Here is a 13369-nt window from a genome sequence, read left to right as displayed (position 1 = left end):
AAGCTGTATAGCCGGAAAGTCCATGGAGATTACAGATCAGGAAACAATGTATATACTTACAGTGATGCTATCTTCATTCTCTTTGTTGGAAACATCTGTAGAAGTGATTTGATTACTGTTATTTGTGGTGTCTCCAAGATCATTAGGCGTGGTTTCATACTCTTAGAAAAGGAAAAAAAGGTTGATTTACGATTTCATAACCTTAAGAGGGGAAAGGATTGTCTTTATTATTCCTGCTCTGTGAGATGGTAAGGCCGCTAATAACTCTCAGGATTCTGAGCTCTTTGGAAACAACATGTAATTACTAATGTAGCTGGAACATTTTGGGGGTGGATCCCTGTCGCAGATAATTGAACAAATGTGTTGTGATCGACAAACTTGAAAGGAGAAGTGATCTACACCATAATGTGTATCTCTACTGGAAAAAGTAGAGTTAAATAAGAACTCCATCCATAAAGTTATTTTTATGCAGTTCTTACTTCCTATGAAAAACGAAAGACTGCCCTCTACACTGAACTCTTCCAGCCTTGTATTCAGCCTCAGCCTCAGAAATTAGCTTGGGGACTTTTGTTTAGCTGAGAAGAACTTGGCAGATGAGGTCTGAGCTGGTTTTATTACTATCAAATGTGAAATAGCTTTTTTACTTCATTTAAAAAAAATAATGTTGTGTGCACAAAGGTTACAGTTTAGCATCATAAAGTGTTATACAAGTAAACCTTTAAAATATTATGTGTCTGAGATGTTATGAAGATATTTTATTAATTTGGTTTATCAAAATAATTCCACTGACAGGTCTGCAAGAAAGCTATTCCATAAAAAATGAACCTGGCTTAATTATATATATTTTTTAAAAAACTGAACATATATTTACAGTTCATGATTTCTTGTACAAACTATTCAAATTAGATAAAAAGAATGAAATAGTATACACATGAACTTAAGAGAAATGTGTATCAAAATAAAATTTTAAAATGCATATATTTGATGGTTACATCTGGGAATACACATAACATTTCGATTTTACAACCGTAATGTGTGCAAAGAAAGAAACAAACAAGGGCAATAACTATATCTATTACAAAATGCACCCCAGCATTGTAATTTAAATTTGCAATTAATTGCACATTTCTTTACATGTTTCTTTTAAAATCAGTGCCATAAGCCTACAGGTGAAATTTTAACTGCAAAAGAAGAGCACAGAGGCATAGCTTTCACCAACTACAGAGGCAGGAACTCCTCTGACCACAGAGCTCCTGCTCAGCAAGGGGAAGGAGGGCCTGCACCTCAGTAGAGTTTGTCTCCTCCAGCTCCCAAGGCCAGTTTGGAGAGCTCAGCTGGCAATAGTAGCAACAAGTTGCACTGGGCTTTTGATCTTCATGCATGCACAAGCACATCTGCTTCCTGCAAAGCACTCAGCAAGCTGCAGATTTTTTGTTATATGAAGTTATGCAGCTACTTCTGGCTACAGTCAGTACAGTCAGGTTGTCTAATCAGCTCATGTCTATTTTGGCTCTGCACCATGCATGCCAAAGGACAGGGCTCTTTCAAGCCAAAATAAGTATTAACTATACAGAGGTTTTTTGAGAAACAAAATTTAATTTCCTGGTCTTTTTACCATTTGAATTCTCTGACTCAGCACTGCATCTCTACGTGTACAGCTTCCAATGCAGCAAGGTTTGAACAGTAGCAAGAGGCAAATGAACAGCACTCCTTACCCCACGCAGCACAAACTCTGCCTGAATGGCTCACCTGCACAAGCAGCCTGGACACTTGGACAAGGTGCTGCGCAGACCATCTGCCACCATGACTACATGCTTTGCCACAGCAATGGAGGAGACTTCTGCTTCATTCATTTGCAGGCAGAGCCCACTTTATAACAAGTATCCCAGCCCACAAGACTGGGCTTCTTTCACAATTAGCCGGGAGTATCTTCACAGAGATATTTTGATCAACTCTATATTTATCGTAGCTTTGTAAGACTAATATATAAAACAAATATTTTAGAGCTTTCACTTCTCTGGCTCTGTAATATAAACTTTGAAGAGGGAAACTTTTTTCTCTTAATTTTACCCATAAACAGTAATGGGCAAAAGCCGATGCTATTTGCAGTTCTGTTTATGCTCATGTATGTACTAAGCTACTGGAAATCACACCCTCAAGAACTCACGAGAACTATGCAGTGTTTCAGGTCTGGTCTGTGAATCCTCTGAATGCACTTTTATATTAAAATGGGCAAGAGCTAAAGCAGGCCATGTCGGTACGCTGGTATTGCATTGCAATTCACCACTGCGTAACCATGAAGCGCTTGCATTTGAGCTAGTGCCAGATCATCAAAGCCTCTTGACATGGGTGAGCCAGGCAAGGAAAACACACGCAATAGCTCTCCAGCCAAAACTGGGTGATTCTGACTTAAACAGATCTTGTTCATTTCACTATGAAATCCAACATAGACACCGAGCCCTCTGATACAGACAGGGTCATGCCTCTTGACTCAGGCAACGTGGGATTTGTATCGCTTCAGGGCCAGGTTCTCTGCTGCCATGCACAGGCTCTCGCACAGCCACTGGTGACTACACCATCTCAGCTGAGGCTGGGCAGTATTTTGAAGCCATTTCACAAACAAGGTGCATGGCAGCTGGGATAGAGATGACAGCACAGTCACACCAGCACCTGGGGATGACTGCACAGTCCTCTGAGCAGCTGGTGATATGGGGCATGCTGTCTCTCTTGTGTTCACAACCACATCAGAAGAAGCAGCATGGCACAAAGACATCAACTCAGAGCTGAAGAAGCTGGCTTTGCATTTGATTTCCTGCTCAGCCCTGGGTGAGTCGCTTTATTTCTCTCAGTTACTTCCCAGATGGGGCCAGGACAGTGTCCCCTCTGTGCCTTTTCCAAGAGATGCTTCAGAGGTGAGCTAGAGGCACCAGCAACTGCTCCGCACTCGCAGCAGGCAGTGCCCCGTGCAGCTGGGACTCCCCACAGCAAACACAGCACCACACAGCCTGCTGCAACCTCACCCATTCTTCTGTTTCCCGCTGTGTGCTCAACACAATGGAAAAACACTTGGAAATCAGCTCACACGGAGCACCAGACAGAAGGTCAGCAAACCCAGCTATGAAGGGCTTTGCTCTGCACAGAGGGGTACCTGAGGTCAGGGTCCCCTGCCCTCCACCACCTCCGCCTCAGTCTCCTCACAGCCCAGCCCTGCCCGGCTATGGCCCCTGCTGAGCCAGGCCCACCCGCGGGCTTGTGGCCTGGCCTTGGCCCCAGGGCAGCTCAGCGCCTGGGGCTGCGCCTGGCTGGGCTGTGGGAGAGGCCTGGCTGCCAGGCCCTGCCCTGATGGGCCCCCATGGGGACCCCCAGCCCTGCAGCACCCTGACACTTGCAGGGAAGCACCTTACAGCTCCCACTGACTTCACCCATAGTCAACAGACCGACACAGCAAGTCCCACTGCCCTGCAGGATCAAATCCTCTGCTGCTCCCTTGACCCCTTACATGAGACACACTTGCTACACGATCAGCACAGGGCTCTGAAAAAAGCATTTTAAAGGTAAGACTCTGGGAGGGGTGGTGCTCTAAATCCTCCTTCCAACATAACCTAAGTTGTGGGTAAAGAGGTTAGCATAGAGATAGAGCAGTCTGAGAAAAAGTCATGAAAACTGCTCGGTCTCTGGGGGGAGCTCATCTCAGGGCCCCGCTGTCGGCCATGCAGGCAGGGGCTCTCTAAAGCAGTGTAGCAGTTCCTAGACTCTCCAGCTGGCCTCATTTATTCACCTCACTAGCTGGACTCGTGAATTTGGAATAATTAGGGAAACACTCTGGACTATGAAGTGTTTCTCAAAGCGAGCACTGAATCACTGAAGCAAAGATCAAAGACAGCAGTTTCAAACAGCAGAAAGAAAAAGCAGGAATAAAAAGGAAGGCTGCTTTCATCAGGACTAGGTCTTGCCGGCTGGGATTGTCTAGCACAGCTCAAAGCGAACATCAGCAGAAAGCTACCCCAGTCAATTGAAGCGCAGCACTCACATGGTTAAAGCCATAAACAGGCATCAGGACCCTGATAAACAGCTCAGAATAAAACACTTCATGCAAACAGCTTATACAACACATGTAAGAAATTGTGCAAACCATCCCCACCTTTCAGGCCCTCAAACCCCACCACCACCCCGCCACCAAAAACCGGCAAGAAAAGGGACAAGAAGCTACCCTTCAGTATTTCTAAGCACTTAAAGCCAAATTGATGCTTAAATTGCACATTTGCTGAAGTTCAATGGCATAGAATGGAATCAAAGCAATAACATTTAAATTAGCTAAAGAAAACTTGAGTCATGGGCCATTTCATCCGAATAAAAAGTACTCCAAGCCGGATCCAGTTTATTCTGGAAGCTAAAGGGTGTTTAGGTGTGTTGGTTAGGATGGACTTTCCTATTGACCAGAAGTATTGTGTAAAACTAGCCAGCTGCTTTTCATTGTACAGCTACCATTCTAGTGCATGCTGGTTTTCACTAGGTACAGACCAAGATGTTTTGTCTATCTAAAAAACTAGTGTCATCTAAAACTAAAAACTAAAAAAGATTTGTGTCATCAAATCTTCCGGCACACACTCAGATATAACTGAGTTAATGGTCTGCCTATGCAAGGGAGATTAAGGGAAGGTACAAACGCATGGACAGAGCAAAATAAATTGCCTACAGGAAAACTTACTTGTGGCAACCTCATTTTTAAGTGGGATTAGGGGTACCTTTTTGGAGGTAAAAGAAGTATGGAATCAGCCCGGGAAAAAAAAAAAAAGAAGTTATATAAGCAGAAATAATGAACTCTTTTTTTCTCCAAGAAATGCCTCCGAAAGATTCACAAAATCTCATGCCTGTAAGCTACATCAGACAGCTGTCATCCTACAGGATCAACTGCAACCATTCGCAGCAGTGGATTTATGCTTCACCTAATGTGAATCAAAAGCAGCAGAATAAGTAAAACATCATATTGCCCTCATGTATCTTAAATAACATAAGGCAGGAAAAGAATCAAAAATACAAAGTACCTTTTTGAACTGTGTTATAATATGTGCCATTTCAATTTAACTGAGCCTGACATTCAACCTTTTAATGGTTTCTTTTCCTTCATTTCTATCATTAAATGAAAAGAAAAAGGAAATCAAATATATACCATAAACATCTGGATCCACAATTGGGCCACTACCTGTACATGGAGAAAAGAGAAAGAAAAAAAAAAAAAAAAGAAAAAAAAAAGAAAAAGCTTTGTAAATAGATTGCAAATGTTGAAAGAATAAGAGTTTCTTTAGGAATTGTTCTAAGAGTTGACATGTTATTTGCAATAGTAATGATTACTACCTAAAGAAATGCAAAGCAACATGAATATATAGCAGTACCTGTTTACCAGATTACATTTACAACCATTTTAGAGCTATACCAAAAGTTAATATTTTGTTTCACGTGAAACAGCAACTGCACAGGGCAGTTTCACGTGAAACAGCAACTGCAAAGGCAGGCATATTTCCCAACTGGGCAAAATTCTACTTTCCATTGTCAATGCATATCTGGAATAAGTACAATAACTATTCCTGTTGAAAAATCAAGGGCAAAATTCTCCCTGTGTAGAATGCAAGCAGAAGCAGACTTCAGTGCGCATTAACAACCACTGACTTTTACCTGGTCAAAAATTTTGCTATTAAATCACTGTAAGAGCAAAACAGTTTAGCTGTGAGCTGGCAAGTTAAGGGCTAGAGCTAGCGATGACCTAAGCAGCAGCATTTCATTTGCTTTGTGAAAGGATACTTCCAAGAAGCAGGCTGCACAGCTGATACAGACAGAACTCTTACCAAAAGTCAGATGTTTTGAAAGCCAGCTTTTACACAAGCAAATGGATACCTGTCTAGCCTACAATTTTTTTATATTTTACTAGTTCCAATTTGCAGCTTTTTCTAATTATTGCACATATGTAAGGCTGAGCACATATGTGAGTATAATGCACACAACGCCCACTGAAATTAGTGTACTATTAGACTATTCACACTTTGACAGATACCTGTGTTTTATTTGAAGATAACTGTTCATTTTGGTCTATAAAGTATTTGTAGCATAGCCTATGTAGTAGGCTCCTAATCATCTCTTCCATATTTTTACTCTTTCTATTTGTTGGTTTGGAAATAAGAAATAATTAAAATCACTAAAGATTAATCAAACTTCAAAAAGCGTAATTCTGTTTATAGTACTACACAGTAAATCCACAGCAGTGGCATTACACTGATTGGTATAAAGCCACTGTGAAGTATGACCAGAACACCATTGTTTGTGTTTATGTCAACAGCGTGAGAATCTATGCTGAAAATACTAAACAGAGTTGCAACCTATTTGCAGAATGGCAGCAGATAACTTGGTTTATTTTAAATTGCATTTAAATATATTCTAATATCCAGAGATATAGGTTAATGGATCCCATGAGAACTGTATGTCAATCTGCAGAAATAAATAACAAGTGAAGAAAGCTTGTACTATCTGTCCTCATGTAACTTCTGATAAGGGTTTTCTGTCCGTAAAAGTTCAGATTCAGTTTTTCCAGCATAAAACATCCATCTGCTGAAAGACAGTATTTCTAATTTACCCTCTGTAATCTGAAGGGGGGTGGGGGGGAAACCACAACAAAAAGATTCCCAGGCCTTTATTCCTGAGTTCAATGGCAATATTTTCATTACTGTTTACTGGAATTGGGACAGTAATCAGATTAGTTTAAACCCTAACTCCTGCCAGGGATATAAACTAGGAAGTCATCCACTTCATTTAAATACCTTTTATATAATTAAATACTTCACTTCAAATAAAGTTGTGAAAATCAAGATGCTGGACAAAACCCAAATTTCTGTTTAAGTATTCCCTACATGAAAGCATATCTACGTGATCATCAAAGCATCAGTTGAAGCTATTTTAACATTAAACTTCATAGTCATTTTGCACATTTACACACAATTGGTTTTAGGGCAAACACAGAACAGCACTGTTGTTTTGGTCCCTGTTAGAACAGGTTGTTGCATAAATAAACTAGTAAGAGACTTATCCTATTCAATCATCTTTATAAACTATATCAACTACACTTGGTTTGCTTGCTTCTTTCTTTATAAAGTTGACATTTTCAAAATAAAGCAGCAGCAAAAGACTCAGTCCAAAACCATACCTCTGCAAAACAGCCCCATGTTGTTATGCCACACAAGCAAGACGCTATTTCTAAGGCATATTTAATATATTCTTTTACTTTGACTAGGTACTTTGTGACTTGGATTCCTTCAGCTCAATTTTAGAGTAGAGAGCTGGTAGATGAATAAACTTAATTAAAAATACTCATTATTGGTAAAAATCTCTCCTATGTTCATTAGCTGTTTTGGATCAACTATGAGAACAGCCTCCAGAATTAAACACGAACATTTCTTGCTTACTGTTTGCTGCAGTGTAGTCTTAAATGATGAAGTCAGCCTCAGCAAGAAGAGGTTCACAGGAATCCAAGAATTTTAGCAAATTAAAGCTAGTTTAAAATCTAGCTAATAGAACATGAAATCTATTCTTCCAGGCCCTCCTATTTAAAACAAAGTCTTAATTTACAACATTGACTTTGTTATCATTAACTTAATCCAAATCACATTGTGGTACATGTTTTCCTCTCCTTTACGCCCACATCCTTGGACCAGTGAAATATGTTCTGCAAGTAGCATGCTCGAAGTTGAGAGCATCTTAGCACAAATCATGTCTTCATCATATTTGATGAAACTTTGAAATTGAAGTATAACACTGTTGATGACAGAACATGCTTCAGACTTAGTTGTATTTAATTTAGATAGACATATGAATTATAGGTGAGGTGTTCCTTTTTTAATTTTCTTTTGTTTTTACCCTCAGAGCATTTGCCCGTAAGTGATCCAATAACGAGAGAATCAGTTTAAAGCTCAGTGAGTATACCCCACCCCAGAAAACATCAGGGCTGGTATTTAATTCAGTCATGAAGGCATGGAAATGAATATAATACCAGGGCGTGGGCCTTAATCTTTATGCTTCATTGTACAATATGTGGGCCAAAAGAAGAAACTACACAGTAACGACAGCACTGAAAAAGCCTTTTAAGGGTTTGAAAAAGCCTGACAGTGCTTTAAATAGTAATAATTTAAAACAAAAATCGTAATACAATGCACACAGGATTCTAGTTAACATTTGCTTTTATGACAGCTTCAGTGGAGGAGACAACAATGTCGTCATGTAAAGCTCAGTGTCATGATTCTTATAGGAAAAAATTAAAACAATATTGAGAAGGCTAAGTAGATAAGCAATTTTCCCCGTTGTTAATTTTTAAGACTGGCTTGGTGCTACCCACTAAGCATGCACTGTTTTCTAATGCATTTACATCCTGCCTATACATAGTCCACTTTCCTCTATACTCTTTTTGTGACGCTTAATCTATCACAGAGCTTGGGAAAAGCTTAAAGAACATAGCACAGATTATCTTGGGAGACTTACATTCCTTGTGTGTATAAAGAGGATGGAACAAATAAGTAATGCCATCTTTCTCATCTGGAGAATACCTACAGTTCTATTTACTGATTTAGAAGGCCACAATTGGGAAATTTTCAGTGTACAGGAAGAAGCACAAAGGTAAAACAGAATAGTAAAAGGGATTTGGATCAAAGACAAAAGATGATAAATGTGTTAGAGGAACTGTTACTCTGTTAATAAAATGAAGCCAGGTTCATATTAAATAATCAGGGCGTAAAAGAACCTCCATTGTACACAGAACGTCTATAAGGTGAACTGTTTTACTGAACCGTTATAATGCAGTATTAGAGGATACCAGTAGCTGAAACCATGGTGTGCTTCTGTAATGAGTCTATTTAAGGAAGAACTTCAGAGAAAAAATAGGAGAGGAGCACTAAGGACAGCAGGAGTAAATAAAGCCTGGCTGTATCAGCATTGCACCTTCTCCTTCTAAGGGTGGGAAAGCAAAAGGCTTGCCATCTCTCTCCCTACTTCAAACTGAGCTGATAGGGAAAAACATTAAATACAGACCGTATTTTTTACTGTCTGTAGCCTTCAATGTAGGAGAGAGAATTTAAATATTCACTTTTTTTTTTCTGCCCGAAAAGTGTTTGCTGCAGTGTAGCCTCAAATAATCAAGTCATCCTCAGCAAAAAGAGCTTCACAGGAATCCAAGAACTTTAGCAGATTACAGCTAGCACTGCACATTGTTGTTTCAAGAAAGAAGGTGGCTATTTATATCCTATGGCTAAAAAGCCAAAGGTACACATATGCTCATTTTTTTCAGATATGACTATGTAGTTATTTATGCACGACCATGCCTTTATTTCCACTCCAGCTTGCAAGGTCCACTCAGAGTTTATTCCACGTGCAGCAATATGCTTACATGTATGCCTTCTTACTCTGCAGTCACTTCACATATGGTTTTGAAGACGTGGGAAAAGATCAAACCACAGTGAACATCAATCACAGTGATCCCTGCAGTTAAATGAGTTAGTCTATATCCACCTTTAGCCTGCTCACACAGCATTTAGGAGGGCTGAGGTGGAGCCTTTAGAGCAACGGAAGATGCATATATTTAACAGCAACCATCTTGAGCACGGATATTCCTAGACATGTAGGTGCCCAACCTCCACCAAAACGAATGGGAATTGGACATCGGAATTCCTGTGAGGGCCTGAGACAGTGTCCATCCATCCTGCCTCCGGATGACTTGCTTTCTCTCCAGCTCCCTCTGGTGTCCTACACAGCATATTATCGTCAACTCACTGGACCGCACTATCGGTTTTGCAGTAAGGCACTAAATGCTACACAGGCATCCACTGTGACCTTGGATACGTCGCCTAGTTGCATTCATATACATGCAGAAGACCTACAGAGTGGCTAAATTAGCACTCAGTGCTTTCCATGATCAGAACTGAGGCTTGAGAAAACACTTCAGAAACAGCAACCTTTTACTAGCCTTAGCTGGCACTGAGGATGGTTAATCAAAGGGAGGATTTAGAGAGCACTAGCGTGGCCTCCCTTGAGAAGCAATAAACAAGAAGAAAATGCTCAACAAAAATATTATTTTACAACTAATCCTGAAGACATTCATTCAGAGAGAAAAAAAGGGCATATAAAGAGCTTCCTCCAAAATACTTAAACTGGCCAGGCACTTTCTCCACAGTCTCATCAATTTGCAATTGCTAACGTAAAAAGAAAAATAAAAAATTATACTCACCATCTCCAGGCACTGACATGAAATGAGCATCAACCCGTTTTTCATCCTCTCCATACTCATTCTTAGCCAGTAAGGTATAAGCACCATTATTCAGGTGGGTAGGATTGTCCAGCTGAAGGCAGCCGTGGTATTCACTTTGATTGATAACATGTATTTTAGTACAGATGTATTCAGACTCATTCAGTATAGCCCCTTCATAGAACCACTGCAATGTGGGCTTAGGGTTCCCTTTCACAGTGAATGGAATACACCAGTGGTGGTCCGGGGTTGGAGATTCAATAAAAGTGATATTTGGTGCAACTATATCGGAAAAAAGAGTGAAGAACATCAGAATATTCTGAACATGTCTTTCCTCCCTTCCCTACCTCAGCCCAAAGTTATCAGGGAAGTATTTTTCATTCATCAGTACAAAAGTATGTTATTTGTAGGAATTATACCTATTAGGAGGACACTCACACAGGAACCCACCTGTTCTGCTTAAGGTACTACGCTCACAACTAAAATGAAGAGGTTCTTTAGAAAGAAACAAAACAAACTAGTTCCAAAGACTGAACACCTGTTAAATCACTTAAACTCTGTAAGGTGTGGGGAATTCAGTTACTGGATCACTGAGAAGGAAGAGAGAGAATTTTAGCTTTCATCTGCTGAAAAAATGGTGCAGAGGAGTGCTGAGGGATCAAGACAGTATTGAAAATATTTAAAACTTGGCCAAAAGTAAGTAGTACTGGAAATATATTCAGCTAGGAATCCAAACTTGCAGATTATTTTCTTCACCGAATCAAAGCCATAACAGATGACTTAATTCCCTGGATTCTTCTGTAAGGGAAAGATGATTTTCTGCTATACATTTTCTCATTCTTTTTTCAAACCTGCTAAATGCCTCAAGTTTACAGACTTGTTCTGTTTCCCTCAGGAGATTACTCCAGCACCTTGCCCATTATTTCACTATTGGGAAATTTTCCTTGATATTTATTCCTAACTACATCCAATTTCATCTAGTTATACTCCCTTTTATCACTCATAACAGTGCCAAGCTCAGAATCTCATTTAGACTGTTCAAACATTTCTAGTTTATGTTCCTTCCCATAGCTATTACACAACCAATTTCAACCTACAATCCTGCATCTACAGTGATTCTTCCAGTTTACTCTGTCATGAGCACATGCTGAACAAAGTTTGCCATCTACAAAGCGTTCCATTCCCATCTTCAATTAAACAGAGGATTGCAACTTGTGAAAACATGCTGTCTAGTTCACATAAAATGAATTCAGGCTGGAGCTCAGATCTAAGAAGCCAGTGCTTCTACACTTATATGTCCCTTCCCCCTTCCTTGGCCCTAACAAATATGTATATTATTCAAAGCTATGACAAATAAATTTACATCTGGCAGTATGAATGTTGCAAGTGTGTTATTTTTATTTGTTGAAGAAAGCAGTTGCTGCTTCAGATAATAAAATCTTAAAAATTTGCAGTCTCTTACAATTAATTCTGTGAGCTTTTTGATGCGTTCACACTTTTCAATTCCTAAGAGAGTATGTAGGTACACACACACCATTACAAACCTTCCCACGCTGACAGTGCCATTGAGTATTTTGGGTTTCAAACCTTTACTAACAGATTTTTCTAACAGGAAGATAAAGCATTTAGAAATACTTTTTTTTTTGCGGAACACAGGACTGAGAAAGATAAATACAACTGCTGGTTGGGCTACTCCCAGCACTAACTGCAGCAGATAGTTCACATGCCTTGATGGGTTTTGTTTCAACAGCCTGCATACCCAAAAAATATTTATACCCAAAACAGTCGCTGCCAATGCAGTTTGGCCTCGGGAACTGTATGGAAGCCTGCGTACGTACAGAATACCGTGAGCTCAGCAGAGGCTTGGTCCTCTCCCACAATGTTCTCTGCTACACAGGAAATCCACAGTCCACTGTCCATGGACGAAACGTTCTTTATGGTTAGTGAAGCTGGGTTCTTACTTGTGTCACTCTACAAGCAATCAGAAAAACATATATGTGTCAACGACAGTATTAAAAACCAGGGAGAGGGAGGAAATCATTGTCCGCAGCATTTTTCTTTTTCTCTTCCTTCTAGCTGTATCAGTCCATGATTAATCAAAGACCTAAGTGTTTTATCCAGACACAAAACACCTACACAACCACAGTGGCAGTGGATTCAAAGCTCCAAAAGTCCTGCTACAAACACTACACTCAACCATTTTTCTGTCCTTTCACCTTCAGTTTCTACCTTTTTTTAAACACTTCTTCCCCTATACACAAATGTCCTTCTCTCTGCCCATACCCTTGCTCATCTCTCTCTTCAACTTCATAGTTGATTTCTGTGGTCTGTCTCTGCTTCCCTTGAACTTTCTCTTCGCTCCTATATTCTGTTCAAACCTTGCTTTACTCCTCCTTTTGCCTCTTTCCTTTAAACTTACCCTTGACATCACTTCCACTGCTGCTTTCTGAGCTCTACTCTACCTTGACAACATGCCTTCTCCCTCCTTCTTGGCTAAACTCCTTTTGAAAACTTCTTCTCATTAAACCTTCCACAAGAAATTACGTACCTTGCGCTACCCTAAACTACTGCCCAAGTACTATTTTATGTGTTTAAGCACCGTCTAATTAAGGTTAGAATTAGAATTCTTAAAAATCTTGATTCTTATGACCCTTAGAAAGATCAGTGCCTATTTACAGCCTTAAATACCATATTGAATATGCAGCTATGAAACACTGAATAAAGCAAATAAAGCTAGTTGTTAAAGACTATGGCTTTCTTAAATCAGGCCCTTCATACGATCTCCAGATAATTACTATTTCCATACTTGAATTTTTCATAAAATGTTAAGACTTTTATTAAATAGGAAAGGAACCAAAACACATTCAGAAAATAGACAATAATTGGGATCATTTTTAAAAACTACTTTTGAGGTACTTTTCTTAGTGTACACATACACTTCAGTGCTTCACAGAACACAAACAAATAACACACTGCAACTGTAAAACGACAGTGGCTTTCAATGGCAGTCAACAGGGACACACAGGAACACTCCTGCATACAGTCATGAGCTACTAGAATTTTGAACTTCAAGATGACACCTTAATTCCACTT

General features: G+C 39.8%; 1 protein-coding gene across 1 annotated transcript in view; it reads right to left on the bottom strand.

Annotated features, from left to right (window-relative positions):
* The window catches only part of NTRK2 (neurotrophic receptor tyrosine kinase 2), a 224270-nt gene that overhangs the window by 161188 nt on the left and 49713 nt on the right, over positions 1 to 13369 (bottom strand). The window contains exons 7-10 of the mRNA XM_080372754.1: positions 12115 to 12247; positions 10259 to 10558; positions 5171 to 5203; positions 61 to 161 (exon numbers count right to left, since the gene is read on the bottom strand). Coding sequence (XP_080228880.1) covers positions 61 to 161; positions 5171 to 5203; positions 10259 to 10558; positions 12115 to 12247 — 567 coding nt within the window. The remainder of the gene's footprint in view (positions 1 to 60; positions 162 to 5170; positions 5204 to 10258; positions 10559 to 12114; positions 12248 to 13369) is intronic.

Source organism: Falco punctatus (genome assembly GCF_963210335.1).
Source record: "Falco punctatus genome assembly, chromosome: Z".
NCBI lineage: Eukaryota > Metazoa > Chordata > Aves > Falconiformes > Falconidae > Falco > Falco punctatus.
The sequence above is the reverse complement of the archived record's forward strand: the minus strand, read 5'-3'. Positions and strand labels throughout refer to the sequence as shown.